Raw genomic sequence first — 17,364 nt, 5'->3', positions numbered from 1 at the left:
AAACCATCTTCCTGGCCACCACAACTGGGGACTCGAATGAAACAGAACCAGTTGGTCCTTCTGTAAGATTCTGTCTAGACATTGGAGGGAGAAATCTGAGGGCGTCTCCCTCCTCACCTCCATTCCCTGACACGTGGAGAGAGATCCCCTGCAGTAGGAAAGAATACAGTCACTACACAGAGGCAGAGAGGAGTTATGGGAGAGAGGCGCTCGCTCTCATTTGAATCACTATACCTGGTTGTGATTAGCTAATAGCATCCCCCTCCCTGGACTTCCCAGTTATGCAAATGGTAAAGTCCCTGATAGCTTGAGTTGGGTTTCTGGCACTGACAGATTCAGGGGCCTGGGCCTGGTGAGATCTGAACCACGTGCCCATGTCTATGATCAAAGAAATAGGTCATTGAGATTGGCATACCCCAGTGAAACCACAGGGCTGGAGTGGAGGAGAATTCCCCAGAGAAGGGGCTACCACGCGGGACAAAGCAAACAATAATGGCAAATGAGGTCTGAAACATCATTGATCGAATAAAGAGGGGGGGCTACATATTATACTCTGCACCTTACAAAGAATAGACTTATTTTTAAGTTCCCATGAAATATTTATAAAAATAATATATATTCAGGGGCATCTGGGTAGTTCACTCAGTTAAGCATCTGGCTCTTGATCTCAGCGCAGGTCTTGATCTCAGGGTTGTGAGTTCAAGCCCTGCATTGGGCTCCAAGCCCAGGGTGGAACCTACTTTAAAAATATATATATATGTTATATATATATACACACACATATATAATATGCATATATATGTATATATTCAAGTACAATGAAAATCCCAGTAAAATCGAAATCCCAGAAATATAAGTTCTATTCTCGGACCACAATGCAATCAAATTAAAAATTCATAAGAAATTCTACACCTGAAACCAATTTTACCATATATGTTAACTAGAATTTAAATAAAAACTTGAAATAAAAAATAAAATAAAAATCCATAAGAAAAGTTCAAATCAAAGTAAAATGCAACCAATTAAACTTGAAATTAATCTTATAGAAGTTTATAAAGTAATAATAACATTTATATGGGAAAAAAACCGTTGAAGAATTTTTTTTTTAATTTTAGGGCAAAACCAGGAGAATACCTACCAGTCTATAGAACATACATAGCAGTTGGCAAAACTTTATGGTGGAACAGATATGAACAAATATATATATGGGCTATATAGAACAAATGTATTTTAATGTAATATGTAACAAACCAAGTGAAAACTTTAAAATGATGAAAGAAATACTTATCTCTATATTCATATGGGAAATGGATAATAAGTTCACATAAATAACAAATCCTTATTCATACCATTTACCACAGAACATTCCAGACAGGTTAAAGTTAAATTTTCACATGAATACACACACATAGCCATTAAAAAAAAAAACAAACCCACAACAGAATAGAAAAACATAGCTCACTCAATCTACTGACACATGGGTGTCAGGACAAAGTGTTTCAGAGCAGACAGACCTCTGGGTTTCAGTCCCACCGGAGGTGCTTACTCAAATACTTAACTCTCTAAGCTCAGTTTCTTATCTGTTTTCCTGCCTGATGTAGGTAAAAAAAACCCAATCCACAAGAATCGAAGCCACTTCATGGTACGGACTTTTAGTCTCTGCAGTGGATTTTTCCAGGCTGGGTGCTAGGGATGCAGTGGGGGATCTCTGGAACAGATGGCCCCAGGGAGAAAGCTCTGAGTGAAGGAACTGTCCAAGCATGTAATTAAAGAAAAGTATGGGAGGCTATGAGACTAGAATACATTTTTTAAATTTGTAAGCATCTGTATATAAACACAAAGAAAAGCAATGGAGTGGAGAACACTTCATGGTATCTATGAAACATAATAATATCAAGATATTTAACAAGCTGATAAAAGTATTTTTGAAAGCCCTTAGAAATTAGAGGAAGATGACTTAAAGCCACTTGGGGGCTCTTGGGCAAATACAAAGCTGCAGGATTAGCAGAGGAGTGAGAAGAGAAGTCACTCAGTCAATATGTACCACTGGCCCAGAGCTGCCAAACCACAGAGAGCTCCCATCATCAAATCCTCCAACTGGCAATTCCTCTGATTGAAGAAAGAAAAGAAAGAAAGAGGGAAAGAGAGGCAGGGAGAGAGAGAAGGGAGGGTAGAGGCAGAAGGAAAGAAGGAAGGAAGGAAGGAAGGAAGGAAGGAAGGAAGGAAGGAAGGAAAGAAGGGAGAGAGGGAGGGATGGGGGGAGGGAGGGAGGAATAAGAATTCTATTTGCATGGAGATGCTTTTTCCTGTGTAATTTATATATATACACAGTACTTAAACAGCCCAAATCCTGACTGTGATTATGTTACAGACTATGCAGATCCATGGGGAAAGTTATACAAAATTACATTACATTAAAAAAGTCGATCACAAGACACTGTGTACCCTTAGATTCCACCTAGGCACAAATTTTGGGCGATCTGAAAACTTAGAAAAGTAATAGGCAGATCGTGTTATATTGGTGGAGGCATTTAAACATTTTGATGTTGGTTTGACATTTCTGTTGACCTTGCACTGTAACACTGGGTCAATATTCTATACACCACTCACGCACAAAGTTGATTACAAAAAAAGAACGTTCGTCACTCCGCCCACATTAAGCTCGACACTGCCTGGGCCATCTTGAGGCTAGCTTCCTAGCCCCAGCCCGAGGTTTCCAAGCAAGTGAGAGCATGTGTGCGGAGGGCAGAGGTTGGCAGGGCCCCCAGCAGGAGCCCCTCCTGTGGGACACAGCTGCCCGCAGGGTCCTGGCCCGGCGAGGCCCGGGGAGCATCTGATCGCATGAGCTCATGTGAAAGCCCTACGCCTCCAGGTCTCCAGAGAACATTTGCCATTCCTTTCCTGTCACCACCCAGCTCTGCGCTTGTGCCCATGAGCTCATAGTGCTGGGCAAGACCGCCTGGGGTCAGATAACTGCCAGGGGCAGCTCTTTTCCCAGCCTCCTGCCTCTGCCCTGTGCCTCCAAGAGACACCGAGCCGCCCCGACTCCTGCTCTGCGGTGCCACACGGAACAGAGAATCGTGTGAGCTCAGCACAAGTCTGGGGGGCTTGACGGGGCTCTCCCCCGCCCAGCCCTGCCCCTGTGCCCGCCTCGCCTTGCTCTGGGAACTGCTCAGCATGGGGCACCGCGCAGATCCCGCCTGGACTCCAGGCCCCGCCCCCGTCTGAGCCACTGTCTTGTTTCTGTCTCGGTTCCAGACTCAGCAGCACCCCTGAGCCCCTCGCTGCCTCCCAGGTTGGGGGGGCAGCCCGAGGAGATGCTGGGGGAGGGGAGGATCCCCACCCGGACGCAGAAATGGAGGCTCTGTCTGCCCAGCGGGTGTGAGGGACCGTTTCTCAGGTGCGTGACAGCTGGTTCCCGCACTCAGTCTCATCCACGAGGGACCCCTGCGTGCCAGGCCTCCTGCTGCTGGGAACCCAAGGTGAGTCCCCGTGGCCTTTGTCTCGGGGACGACAGAGAAGAGGACAAGCACCCCTTTCCTTGTGTCACCCCTGGCACTATCGAACCCCATCCCGCCAATTCCCGCTCGGACCGCCTGACTCAGGCTGGCCACCCGAGAGGGCTGGTTTCCGGACACTGGAGCTTTCCGTCTCCCAGCCCTGTGACCACAGTGCTCCCAACCCATCCGGCCCGACCCTTTCCAGACCCCCCAGAAATTAAAGAAGAAAAGAATGGGAAGGGGGGACAGTGTGGTCCCAGAGAAATGGCCGCTGACAGATGTGACAAAGGCCCCAGAACTCTGAGCAGCCCCCCCCCCGAGAAAATGGCCACGAGGGGCAGACGAGCTGTGTCTGTTTCTCTGCCCGACTGCACACCACGCTCCCAAGGGAGGCCGCTCAGCCTCGGGTGGAGACAGCTGTTCGCTCAGCAGATGTTCTCGCGGGGAGCAGGGGCGCCGAGCCCGAGCCCCGTGACTCGCTGGAGCTCGGCCAGCTCACCCTGGAGGCCTGAGCGGCCTGTTGAGCCCAGTGTGCGGCTGGGGGCAGATCAGATGGCCCGTCCGCAGAGCAGGGCTGCTGGTGGCTTTGCCAGCGTCTTTGCCACCGTGAGGGCAGAGGCTAGCTCTGTCCCTGCTGTCCCCCCTCCCCCAAGGCCTAGCACAGTGCTGGCCTGAAATCCCTGTGCATTTATTAAGCACCTACTGAGGGGCAAGCAGTGTGCAAGAAGCGGGAGTGACTCGGGTGGACGTAGGCATTCCTCAAGAAGCAGGCAGATGGTGACATCAAGGCTGTGACAGCGACATGCTGAGGGGCTGTGGGACTCAGAGGCTGGGCGGGCCCCCGCTGACTGTGTGGAGCCAGAGGAGAAGTCTGTGGGGACCAACAGGCCCAGGGAGAGCCCTGGCACTCAGCAGGGCCATCACACCAGAAGATTCCCCGGGCCATCCCACATCGTTTCTGAGCCTGCCAGGCTCTTCTGCCAGAAACAAGCCTGGCTTGGAGGCTCTCCTGCCTCGCAGGGCTCAGAAACCAGTCCCAACGGTCACACATCCTTCTCCATGAGGCTAACTTCCAGAAGGTTCTCGGTGAGCAGTAGCAACCACACCACCCTAGTCTGACCACCATGCTACTGCCCTGCAGTCCATGCAAGATGAAAGCTCAAGGGACAAGCAGGAAGTGGCATGGCCAAGATCCAGGCAGGGTCCCACACCTGGAGCTATGGGGCCCGGATGTTCAGAGTATGATGCTCAATCCCTCTGAGTTCAAATTCCCTCCAAGAGTAGAGGGAAGGGGCTGGACCACACTGCCTGGGTTGCTCGATCTGGGCGTGCTTCTCTGAAACCAGGCGCCCTGTCTCCCAGGCCTTCTACCCTCCACTCCTGGCCCGCTTACCGCCCGCTTTCCGGATTTGCTCATAACACATCACTCACCACACTGTGTTTCTCTTAGCTCCGTGAAACCTATTCTGCCTGAGAAACACATTTGGATTTAATGGGGTAAGAAGGTGCTGAAGTTAGAAATATTTGCTTCATTTAGTAATACATATGAGCATATGTCACATTCGTTTTACTGAAGGGAACTCTCCCCCACCAGGCTGTGAACTAGGATCCAGAACTGTCTAATTCTATAGAGTCAGGGTGATATTTTTAATCATCCCACAGAATAATTTACAGCATGATTTTTCAAGACAACGTGGCCAGCACAGTCAGCCTGGACCCAACCTTCTAACATTGTCCTGATGACTTGCTCTGCTATTTCCATAGAGGAACTACTCAAGTCCCTCCTAATTGTGCTTCTCTACACGTTGTCCCCTTCTTCTATCCATCTCTGAAGGTGCATGACAAAGGCCAGATGCCCCCAGATGTCCTCACCCTCACATCCGCACTAGGTGTGGAGCCTGCTTAAGATTCTCCCTCTCCCTCTGCCGCTCCTCTCTCTGTCTCTCTCTCCTTCTTTAAACAAACAAACAACAAAAACTAGGGAGTCCTGGGGCGACTGGGTGGCTCAGTTGGTTAAGCATCTGTCTTTGGCTCAGATCATGATCCCAGGGTCCTGGGACCAAGTCCCGCATCCTCCCTCTGCCTAGTGTTCCCCCTGCTTGTCTCTCTCTCTCTCTCTGATAAATAAATATAATCTTAAAAACAAAAAACAAAAAACAAAAAACTAGGGAGTCCAGGTCACACACCCATGCACAGTCTGCAGGGCTGGTCAGGCAAACATTTGGCATTTCAGCTTCTCCAGGGGGGCTGAGAAGCTAGGCAGCACAAAACCACTGATATCTGTCCATTGCACATAGAGACTGCCTCCCCTCCTTACCACCTCCTTGGAGCCCAAGATCCTGCATCAGCTGTTTGAGTGGAAGCTCTGAACCCCTACTCTATGCTAGAGCCTCCCCTCTTAAATTATTTCACCCATGAAGCAAAGCAGCTCTCATTTAGGGGTGGGGGGAGGAAACTTCTCCTTGTTCAGCCTGCATTGAGACAAAGGGACCCTACTGGGCAATCCAGGAGGAAAGGTTTGTTGCATGATTTTGCACATTGGGCCCAGAAACAATTCACACAGGCAAAAGGGTGGGTTCCAACCAATTTGTGGGGGGCGCCTGGATGGTTCAGTTGGTTAGGTCTAACTCTTGATTTCAGCTCAGGTCATAATCTCAGGGCTGTGGGATTGAGCCCTGAGTTGGGCTCTATGCTCAGTAGAGAGTCTGCTTGAGATTCTCTCTGCCCCTACCCCTCCTCAAATAAATAAATAAAATCTTAGAAAAAAAATTTATGGGTTTTGGCTTTTTCAGGGTGGTGGGGGTTGGGCTTAAAAGTATTTTCCAATCCCTGGGGAGCCCAGAGTGAGAGAAGTATGTTCCTCCAATCCTCGTTAGCATCTGGCTCAGTCGTGTCTGTCTCTTGCTAGTGTTTTCCGGTCATTCACACTAACTGCTCCCCAGAAAGTAATTGATGATCACACACTCCTGGGGCAGAAATCTGCAGAGGGCTCTCAGGCTTGGGAAACCCAGAGATGGGGTTCCCTGAGCTGACTGGTGGCCCTGGATCCTGACAAACCGATCCCATAATCCCTTCTGTGAAGATGCCAAGTTCAGAGGCTTCTGTAAGACACTTGGGGACCCTCCTATCCACACGGAGAAGCCTCCTTCCTTGAAGACTATAGACTCCAACAAATCGGAAACATGATCTCCAAGACCAGAGAGTAGACAGTCTGCCCCAGGTACACATCAAGAAGGTGGTCTCACTGTAGGGACCCCCCAGAACAGCAAGGAGTGGCTCCCTATTTGGAAAAGCTCCATGTGATCAACATTTTACCAGAGCCTAACCAAGGCAAGCCCAGCCTCCAGGACCTCTGCAAACATCTGGTGCATACTCCACGCCGAAGGTCAGGATGCTGAACCATCTTCGGCTCAGAAAAGCCCTTGCCATTACCTCTCTGCTCACTTTCTCAGGAATTAGGCCTTGACTTCTGCTCCCTCACCTGCCTGTTAAAAGCCACACGGGGAACAGTTGTCCCCCCAGGGAACTGAGCCTATCTATTGAGGCTCTCTGTCAACCCTATCTGTCTTTTATTTTTGAAAGGAAAAAAAAAAAAGGAGGGATAAACTCTGACATCATGGGCTTGCGTAGGACAGCAGGGTTGGAGGCCATCTGGGGCAGGTCCTGGCAGAGCCCCTGGGAAAGAAGAAAGAGGGCAGCTGGCTCATCAGGTGGGGGTGTCCGGGGGTCAGACAAAGACCTCATGGCACCATTAGGTTAAGCTTTCCTGGAATTTCTGGCCCAGGATGGATGGATGACGCTTCCTTGGCCTCCAGCTCCTGTCTTAAAGCCAGGCCCTGTAGGTGCAGGACTCCTGGAGGAGGCCCCAAGCTCAGGAAGACCTGGCCAAGCTTTGGTCTCTGTGTCCACCGTGGGTCTCCACCACCAAACAGTCCTGGGGAGACTCAGGGGCCCAGGGTCCTCCCCCTTTCCCCGGGAGTATGAGTGTTTGCGCTATGACATTCAGATTCCTCTTCTGCCCCAGCTGCTCGTCCTGCCTTTGTGTAGGGGTTGGAAGCCTCTTGTCAGGCCTTCTGATTCACTCTGCCCCCGTCCAGGAGGCAAGTACAGTTTTTTCGCAATTACAGGTGGTGAAACTGAAGGCCCAGAGCAGCGATAGGACTTGGCCAGGGTCCCGCTGAAATTTCCCTGCCCGGCCTCCATAGGATCTGCTCACCGCCTGTTCAGTGTCCTCTCTGGGAAGTTATGCAGCTGGAAGGAGGCCCCTGGGATGAAATAATTGCAGAGAAAACAGATGGACTGCTGAGGATTCCTCCCTTCCTCTGTGAGCCTGAGAATCCTCCTGCTTTGCCCCAGTGCCAGGAGGGGGCGCTGTTTCACAGAGAGCTGGTTCCCCCTCCTGCAGTGGGGAACTGGACATTCTGTCTTAACCACCCCTTCCCCAGCTTCAGAGAAGCCCTTCTGCACACCTTTCTCCCTGGAGGAATACTAATCAAGGTCCCCTTCATGTCCCATAGGGTCTGGGTAGCCGAATGGATACCAACTGTCCCAAGGAAGGGTCGCATCCCTAGTAGGAACAAGACTCTCACCTTGCCTTCATGGAGGAGGAAAAGGGAAAAGGGACCCACAGGAATGGAGTCTTCTCTCTCCATGTCTCCACCTTTCAGAGATCCAGGAGGGAGAAGAGGGTCCCAGCCGCGTGACTCTCAGATGCTTGGGGTTTGGCACACTTAGCCCGGCTCTGACTTTTCCCAGTTCCTGTTCCCTCTCTGTGCCTCCCCTCAACTGGCCACTCTCCCTCTGCCTCATCTTTCATGCCCGCCTCCACCCCAAACTTGCTTTTTCCTCCCCACCCTCCAGAGCACAATAGGCTCTCACCCTTGCCGGACAAGCCCTTCCCCCTCTTTATCACAAATGCCTCCAGAACCTACGTCTGCTGACTTGCCTCCCTCCCAAGCCTGCCTCCTCTGGATCTGAAGCCCCCGCTTTCCTGAGCATGCAGGGCTCTGCAACGTCTAGGGGCTGCCCTCCTGCTTCCCTGCCCTCCTGCTTCCCTCCGTTTCAAGGACTTGCCCTTTGGCGAGGCCGCTCATTGTTTTTCTTTTACTGCAACCCTCTAAGCCTGGGTGCGCTCCACGGTTAGCCCACAGGGTGTCACTGCTTTCTCCTCCTGCCTGCCAGGTCCCTTCCCTGCTCAGCGCAGACTTTTCCTCTCCAGGAAGCCCGCCCTGCTAGCCCAAGCTGGGGGAGCTGCCCTCCCTCCCCACCATTGTCCTTTTCTGCCTATAAAGCTAGTGGCTCTTTCCAGGGGTCCTTCCCTGCAGGGATGGGACTCCGCAGGCTGCCTGGGTGCTCGGTGGATACTTAGGGTATCGGTGGGTGGATAAGTGACACATGACAGGAGTCCCTACAGAACTGCCAGACTCCTGAGTGGCCTTTTCTCTCTCTTTTGCCATTGGGAGGAGTTTTCACGCTGAGCGTTCAATAAAGTGCTGCCAACAGTTCCTGTTCAGCTGCTCAGTGGGTCCAACTTTCCCAGTCCTGGCCCCTGGGGCCAGAGCAGAAAAAGCAGACCTCATGAGGGAAAAGCAGGAACCAGGAATCTGAGTCCCCATTCTAGACCCAAGAGGGAGAGAGCTTCCTCTGCACCTCGCTGTGGGAGGAACCCAAGGCACTGACGTGCTGACTACCTCCTTTCCGGAAGCTTCCTCCAGCCTAGTCCTGGAACTGCGCTCCACCCCACCTTCCGGCAGTTAAGCCCGGGCTGCTCCCTGGCCTGCCCCAGGGAAGCCTCGCTCCACAGGTGACTGTTCCTGGATCCGGTCTGTTGCAAATGACCACAGCCCAGTGGTCAGCAGTGGGGGCTCACCAGAAGATTCCACTTCCAAAGAGGGAAAGTAGAGTCTGAGACTCTACCCACACTGGGGTGGGGTTGGGTGGGGTTGGTTTATTCAATTTAGTCTCAAAGCTCAAAGAGAGGGGAGACTTAGATAGTTAGCCAGCTGTCACCAAGTACGTCCAAGGGACACAAAAGACAGGAAGAACCAGCCTGCAGACATTCAGACAGAAGGAGGTAACCACTGTGCACCAGAAGCTTCCAACCTGTCCTTAATGAGAGGTTTCAGAGGAGGTAGCTGTTGTCCCCTGCAAACGAGCCCCATGCCTGGCCCTAGTCAATCTGCCCAGCTCCTTAAACAGGTATAAATAAAGCGAGTCTCAGGGAAGTTCCAGATTGGTAACATTTTCCTTTGATCAGTAGGCAAAGACGAGAGAAGACCTCCATAACCCACTCAGAAATCCCTCCCTCTTCCCCCTCCTTGCTCCTCTTCCTTACTCCTCAAATGAAAGAGTGGTGCCACTCTACAGTTGTTACCAGGGAGCAGCAATCGGGGGGGGCTGCATGGAAGTGGTGAATCAACTCACCAGAACTCCCAAAGGGTGCCCTGTCAATGTCTGAATCCTCTTCCGGGCTCAGAAATTCTGCTACCCCAAACTCAGACCTCGGGTGCGGGTTATTTCCTAAACAAAGGGACCTTGGGCTCGGTGGGTGTGCAGTCCCAGGTGGGAAGGAGACAGCCTGAAGGGACGGTGCGCCGTTGCCTCCTGCCCTCTAGGCCCAGCTGTGGGAACTACCCACGTGGCACCTGATTCCCCCTGCTCTTCTTGACTGTCACTGCCCTGTGCCTTGGGCACAGCTTCCGTTCCCTGAAACAACTCCTCTAGGCACCTGCATCTGGCTGTGGTCTTCGTGTCTAGGGACCGCCCCCATGCCCCTGTTGGGTGCTCTCCAGCAGAGGTCCTGCTGGGTGGCATGGGATCATACACTTCGGCACCTGGCTCAATTCTTGAGGTGCCCATCTCCAAGGGACTCCTCAGAGCCCAAGGCACCAAGACACCCTGCCCCGGGAGAGGGAGTTGTGAGCAGCAGGTATAAGTGACTTTTGTCCCGGCAGCTTCAGCACAGATCTATCTGAGGCTGAAAACAACGAAGGCAACCGCCTGTCACAGTTCACGGAAGCCACACTGGGCTCGAAGCCGGGTAAAGCTCCCTCCCCAGCCCGTGCAGGTGCATAGGACACCGCAGCGAACATCCTCACGCTGCGGTTCCTCGGTTCCTCGCGTGGGTGCAGACAGGCTCGGGCGCGCACCCGTGAGCGCACACGGAAGCCATCCGCCGGGTCAGGGCGGTTCTGTGCGGCGGACCCAGGCTGAGCGCGAACTTAGAGCCACGGTGACGGGTACAGGATGCTCATACGCACCCGCTCCACTATCTCGGGCCTGCCATCTTAGCCCATCTGTTCGCGATTCACTCTCAAACACACCCGCAGGCGAAAAGCTTGCCCTCTCCGGTGCAGGACTTGCGCTCCCCCCTGCGGCCCCCGGGCAACCTCGCTCTCCCCGCGCCTCCCGCCCAGACCTCCGCCCCATCCTCTGCCTCCCTAACTTGAAGACGTTGGTGCGATCTGAACTCCTGAGTAGGTGAAAGGTGGAGCCGCAGTACCAGGCCTGCACCTGTCTGGTGCCCAGGGAAGAGTTTGGCAACAAGACAGATCTGCGTGGATTTCGGGCTGGGCCAGCTTTACCGCTGTGTGGCTTTGGGCAAGTGACTTCGTTCCTCTGAGCCTGTCTTTGCACCTGCACAGAGGGAAACTGATCCCTTCTAGGGAGAGCGCGTTTGTTGAGGTCCAAGCGTGTGTGCAGGGCCCCGGGAGCACCAACGCTTGGCATGCCTGGCACGCGCTCGCTGCAAATGGAGTTCCCTGTGCGCGCCGCTTTGCAGCCGCGAGTGCAGCGAGAGAGAGCTGGCGGAGCCGCGGGGTCCCTCCGGGGCTGGGATGGAGGTGGGGGCAGCGGGGGAGCCCCCGCGGCCCCCTCCGGGCCCTCGGCGCGCGTGCCATTGGCCCGGGCGGCCCGGTGGGCGGGAGGATGACATCAGCGGCAGGTTGGATTATAAAGGCGCGAGCGGAGCCGCGGGCTCAGAGCGCACCCAGCCGGCGCCGCGCAGCACTGGGACTCGCGCCCACACCGCAGCCCGGCCAGCCTGCTCCGCGCTCGCCTGTCTGCCCGCCCGCCCGCCCCGTGCGCCCTCGCTGCCGCGGGTCTGCGCCCCTCGACCCCACCGGCACCATGCACCTCTCCCAGCTGCTGGCCTGCGCCCTGCTGCTCACGCTACTCTCTCTCCGGCCCTCCGAAGCCAAGCCCGGGGCGCCGCCGAAGGTGGGTGCTGTTGCATGGACAGCGGGACTGCGAGGGGCCATGGGAGGGCTGGGGGCCCAGAAGGATGCGGCGCACAAGCGGGAGCAGAGGGCGGGAAGGCGGCCCTCTTCTCCGAGCTGTGCACGGGTGAGAGCCGGGGAGCCCTCGAAACCAACTCGGGGGTCTAGGTCCCCAGCCTCGGGAGAACGTCGACAGATGCGCAGCCCCTGCCCCAGTGTGGCCAGCCCGGCAGGGGGCAAAGGAGGGGAGGGCAAGGGGCTCCCGAAGGAGCGGACAGCGGCGGCTGCGTGGCAGGTGGCTGCCGGGCCAAGCTGTCCGGCATCTGTGGGGGCGCGCTCAGGGCTCGGAAGGGACAAATCGCGCCGGCGGGCGCGTCGGGCTGGAGCATCAGGGGTCCCGCAAAGTACCTCGCGCTGCCGCCGGGCGTCCCTTCACCTGCCCGCCCTTTCCCTCGCACAGGTCCCGCGAACTCCGCCGGGAGAGGAGCTGGCCGAGCCCCAGGCTGCGGGCGGCGGTCAGAAGAAGGGCGACAAAACTCCCGGGGGCGGCGGCGCCAACCTCAAGGGCGACCGGTCGCGACTGCTCCGCGACCTGCGCGTGGACACCAAGTCGCGGGCGGCGTGGGCCCGCCTTCTGCATGAGCACCCCAACGCGCGCAAATACAAAGGAGGCAACAAGAAGGGCTTGTCCAAGGGCTGCTTCGGCCTCAAGCTGGACCGGATCGGCTCCATGAGCGGCTTGGGATGTTAGTGCGGCGACCCCTGGCGGCGGTGAGTACCACCAACCCTGGCGGCCCGGAGCTGTGCACACCTAGCTCCCCCGCGGCGCCCGTCCGAACCAAGCCTGAATCCCCCACCCCCCACCCCACCCCACCCCACCCGCGCCGCCCGCAGGCAGGCCCCTCTCTGATCCCCTGGCGCTGGGATCGTTCCGCCTCCCAGCCGACCTTTGGAGGCGAGCCAGGCGATCCCAGCACGAGAACCAGTGTGTGTGCGAGGCATTTGCCCCCAACCCCATTGATCGTCCCATTTTACAGAAGAAAAAAGTGAGGGATAAAGCGGTCAGGGAACTTTGGCAAGGTCAGAAATGGCTCAACACGGATGAACCCACCTCACTTCCTTTAGAGAAGCAGAGACAACTTGGTGGGGTCCTGCCCACTCCCCGACGACCACAAGCCAACCAGCAGAACTGGTCCCAATCGGCCATTTGAGGGTATTGAGGGGAGATGGCGGGTTCGTGGGAGCAGAGAAGGAAGGGCAAACACACAAGCGGAGGGTAAGTTTATCTACCAGCCACTGGTATCGTGGTGCCCAGGCATTAGGCAGCCCAGAGGTCAGGGCTGCTTCCCGGGACTGATTTGGACATACTTGGAGAAATACCTGCCCCTTCACAATAGAGAGAATAGCCCTCTGTCGGCATCACCAGGACGCCCTTCTGCCCCAGAGCTTTCTGATTCTTACTCCTTTTCTAAACCGTGGCTGTGAGCAGACTGGTCTGTCCAGGGTCCTGATGCTGCTTGCTGCCTGCAAGACTTCAGGATGGAAACTCAGTGTTCGTGGCATTATTTCAGGGCAGGGAAAAAGACTAAAATAAATCTCTTTTTTTTTTGCCCCAACCTGGGCCTCAGCATGTCCCAAACGGCTCCTCACCATCTCCCCGCCTCCATCATGCCTGGGACCTCTGTTTCAGGCGTGGCCTCCACACCCTCTACTAGGGCTGGAAACCCCTGTGCTCCCTTCAGCCCCTGCCGGGTGCTGCATCCTGGCAGTGTGGCAAAGACCCTCCCCACCTCCCCCCTCCTGTCCATCCCTGCTGCCCATCAGTTCTTACGGAGAAACAGAGCCCACCTCTGAAAGTGACATTCAAGTGCTTTAGGATCTGACTCTTTTTGGTGTCCAACATTTCCTAGCCGCCTGGCGGCTGCCATTCTCCATCACACAGCCTGTCTGTCCCACTCCGAGACCACGGGGAAGCGGCTCTCTTACCCTGGAAGCCTTGTCAGCGTCCGCGCTGTCTGCCCCCAGAGGGCAACGAGAGCGCCCCTCTTTGAAGCTCTCCAGCACATTGCCTAAGCCTTTTTTTCTTTTTAAAGATTTTATTTATTTATTTGAGAGAGAGAATGAGATAGAGAGAGAGAGCATGAGAGGGGTGAGGGTCAGAGGGAGAAGCAGACTCCCTGCTGAGCAGGGAGCCCGATGCGGGACTCGATCCCGGGACTCCAGGATCATGACCTGAGCCGAAGGCAGTCGCTTAACCAACTGAGCCACCCAGGCGCCCCTGCCTAAGCCTTTTTAACAGCACAGAACCCTTTTTCAACAGAGCCATAGTTGCTTGGGAAGCTATTTAGCTCCTCCAGATGAACTCATGAGCAACTTGAGGGCCAAGCGCTAGCCAAAGGTGATCTGGAACCCACGGCAGCCCAAAGAGGCTTTTAAAAATACTTGTCAATGACCAGAGAAACATGCCCCTCCCCCCCAGCTTAGGGGCATTCCTCTCCCACCTGCCTGGGCTTTAGCAGGGTTTCCCCTCTGTACAGCCAGACCTGACTGTGTGTTCCCCCCCATTTCTGCAGGGGCTTCGTTTGTCTGAGATCTTGACTCGCCCCTGCCCAGCAAGAGGTGATTCTGGCCTTTCGTAGCTTCCATTGTCGTGGCTTTGCTCTCTTCCGTCCTGTCTAAACAATGAAGAGATGGAGCTACAGGCCTCACGTTTTTAGTTCACGTTGATTTAAGCACCGACCTCAAACTTTAGAATCTAAACAAATGTTATTCAATGGGTTAGCAGGAGACAAGATGAGGAAGGGGGCCTGGAAAGTGTCTGGCGTGCACGTCCCCCTAGGCTCCTTGTTCTTGGGTGTGGCTGGCTGGGGAGCTGCTGGGCAGGAGGCCAGATTGCTAGAACTCTCAGCCCCTTTGACGAGGGAAATTTGTCAACCTCCCAGAAGTTCTGTCCTTCAGCTGAACAGCCACCTCCAACACCTTAACCTTCTCAGCCCCACCCTCACGCCACAGCCGTCAGGATAAGACAGAGCATCCTTCCTGTTGCCGGCAGCCTCCTCGCGAGGACGACCGGGCAGCTCTCTGTCTCAGCTTCAAAGACAAAGACAGCTTAGATTTTTCACATTAATGAAAACTCATCCCAGGCTGTGGCCATTTCTTCACTCAGGAGTTGACTTTGGCTCTAAGCAACCACCATAATGACTGTCGCTGACGGTTATAGTCTTGATTATAAAATTCTAATGACAGAGACGGGGTGTGGCCGATGCCTGAATGAACACCTTGCCCAGGAGCCCCAGGGACATCCCAGACATCTGTCATCTGTTTAAACACATGGGGCAGCCAGAGACGGGAGTTGAGGGACAGTTCATCAAGGCCCAGGGTCCCTGTGCGTGTGCTGGCCTCTGGGAGGGCACCACACCGTCTCAGGGGGACTCCTTCCTCAGGCCCCAGAGCACCCACACGCCCATTAGCAGAGAGCTGGTAGAGGCCTCAGCAAAGGACTCTTTTAACTCTCCACCCAGCGAACCCAGTATGACCACTCCTTGCCCCGGGGCTGGCGGGAGACCCCGCTTCCTCTGCGTCTGAAGGGGACCCTTTCTGCAGCGCAGATGGAAGGGCTATTTAATGAGGGGCAGCTTGACCCAGACACTCTGCCAAGGTCCATCGTGTGGCCCCCTGTTGAATCTTAAAGCCAGCCCCGGGGAGGTGGCTATTATCCCATTTTATGGGTGAGGAAAGCGATACTCAAAGCTATCCAGGGCCATCCAGGAAGTTAATGTCAGAGTTGGGATCCGAGCCCAGAACTCCCAACTCCTCAGATGGGTGCCTTCTCCTTCCCTCAGCTGTCACGCAGACACAGAAAGCTGAGGCAAGCACCTCGCGGAGGGTTTGTGTCATTAGCAAAAAAAAGGGAGGAGGGCATTTGCACTCTCCTCTCTCCTCCCCGCGCCTCACCCGGTGCCAAGGGCCAGGCCTGCAGGGAGCCTGAGGGGGAGGAAAGCTGGCAGACATCCTGGTTCCACCTGCGCTGGGGCAGGAAGTGCCAAGGACACAGCAGATGAGGTGAGGGCCAGAGAGGGGCCCCTTCCCCACTCCAGGACGGCCTGGTCAGGGCTAGTCGGCCCAGGTGGGACTCGGCTTCACATTGCTCGGGAAAAGCGCCTGTCCTGCAGGCTGGGCTTCTCAGCTGAGTGTCCCATGTCCCCTCTGTGTTTCAGGATTGGGAACTTGCTCCGTTTTGCTGAGGTCATTCTTGGTCATCAGCCTCACAGCATCTGGAAGCACCTCCAACGCAATGTGGCTTTTACATTTCCTTTTTTTTTTTCCTGGTACTAGGAATACACAACACCAGCTGTTTTATTATTATTTGGGAAGGGGGTATGATTTTATCGTTTGGGGTTTTTTTTAATGAAAAATAAAAAGTTATATATTATATATATATTATATACATGCAACACACACACCTACACGAACGTGATGACAAGGGACAGTTTTTAAGAGACTGACAAAACCAGCTGTAAAACATTGCTGTTTGTAAATTCATGTCATGCATAAATGTATTTATGTTGTAAAGCTATTTATATTGTTTATAAAGAGATATTTATAAAAATTTTATTTATGTAACTAAATGAAAGAAGTCAATCATTGTAATGTTTTTGTCTTAACTAGCGGAAAAATGTAAAAAAAAAGTCATTCCATGAACATCTTGAAAACTGTCTTTATTTACTTACTGCATTTATTGTTTAGATATTAGTCTGAGGAAGAGGGGAAATGTGAAGACAAGGCTTTTGCCTTTCTTCCCTCCAGCTGTAGGTTCAACCAGTTTCCCGATTCTGGATTTGTTTGTATCAGAATCCCCTGGGGATCCTGGGGCGCAGGGGTGGCTCAGTCAGTTAAGCGTCTGCTTTCAGCTTGGGTCATGATCCCGGGGTCCTGGGATCGAGCCCCACGTCGGGTTCCCTGATCAGCGGGGAGCCTGCTTCTCCCTCTCCCTCTGCTCCCCCGGCTCATGCTTTCTCTCCCTCTCTCTCCACTCCCTCTCTCTCAAATAAATAAATAAAATCTCAAAAAAAAAAAATGAAAAAAGATCTTGGGGATTTTGCTAAAAGTAAAGACTCCTGCCCCCACAACCCCCTGATTGACTGAATCTGAGCCCCCCAGGCAGGATAAGACTCACCATGTGCATTTTGTCTCCGGTGGTTCTAACCAGTTCGGCCCAGTCAGGAGGCTGTGCTCAGAGCCCTTCACAGCTGGGAAGTCAGATGCTGTGAATTCAATTAACATGGAATTTAGCTGACTGAGGGTCCTCTAATTCTACTCCATCTCTTCTCTGTTATTAGAGGAGGGAAAGAACTGGAAACTCTTCTTCTGTTTGGAGAGATTTAGGTTTCTGTGTAGGTTGCAGAATTGGTCAGGTTACCTTGTGAATCTTAGCGCACAAACGCAGACGGTGGCTCGTTTTATCTCAGAGTGAATGTCATGGTCAACAGGGACCGAGGCCGAGGACCTCAGAGAGAACAGGAGCTATTAAGCTTCCATGTTTGCACAGTATGCTGTGCTTTGCCAGGGGCTGTGGTGTTTCTCTTCACTTGAAGCTGCTAACAATTATGATTCCTATGCCCCGTGGAGCCTGAATGTGACACTATGAA

General features: G+C 53.8%; 1 protein-coding gene across 2 annotated transcripts; it reads left to right on the top strand.

The window, feature by feature from the left end:
* The first annotated feature begins 11,528 nt into the window (after positions 1 to 11,528).
* Positions 11,529 to 16,771, top strand: NPPC (natriuretic peptide C). Of its 2 annotated transcripts, none has more exons than XM_045867323.3 (3): positions 11,529 to 11,717; positions 12,177 to 12,487; positions 15,934 to 16,771. In XM_045867323.3, the coding sequence occupies exons 1-2, from the start codon at positions 11,628 to 11,630 to the stop codon at positions 12,465 to 12,467; spliced, it is 381 nt and encodes a 126-aa protein (XP_045723279.1). In that variant the 5' UTR covers positions 11,529 to 11,627; the 3' UTR covers positions 12,468 to 12,487; positions 15,934 to 16,771. The 2 variants fall into 2 exon arrangements, with proteins under 2 accessions (XP_045723279.1, XP_064443312.1); XM_064587242.1 differs by having other exon boundaries at positions 14,290 to 16,771.
* The last annotated feature ends 593 nt before the right edge of the window (positions 16,772 to 17,364 follow it).

Source organism: Mirounga angustirostris, unplaced genomic scaffold, assembly GCF_029215605.1.
Source record: "Mirounga angustirostris isolate CCGP_5_RB_7025 unplaced genomic scaffold, mMirAng1.0.hap1 SCAF_3, whole genome shotgun sequence".
NCBI lineage: Eukaryota > Metazoa > Chordata > Mammalia > Carnivora > Phocidae > Mirounga > Mirounga angustirostris.
This window is presented reverse-complemented; position numbering and strand designations above follow the sequence as displayed.

Excerpts from the sequence above, each read along its gene's own strand:
- NPPC (XM_045867323.3), top strand. The coding sequence starts at position 11,628 with ATGCACCTCTCCCAGCTGCTGGCCTGCGCCCTGCTGCTCACGCTACTC. Across the intron at positions 11,718-12,176 it reads AGCCCGGGGCGCCGCCGAAG|GTCCCGCGAACTCCGCCGGG; the intron begins GTGGGTGCTGTT and ends TCCCTCGCACAG.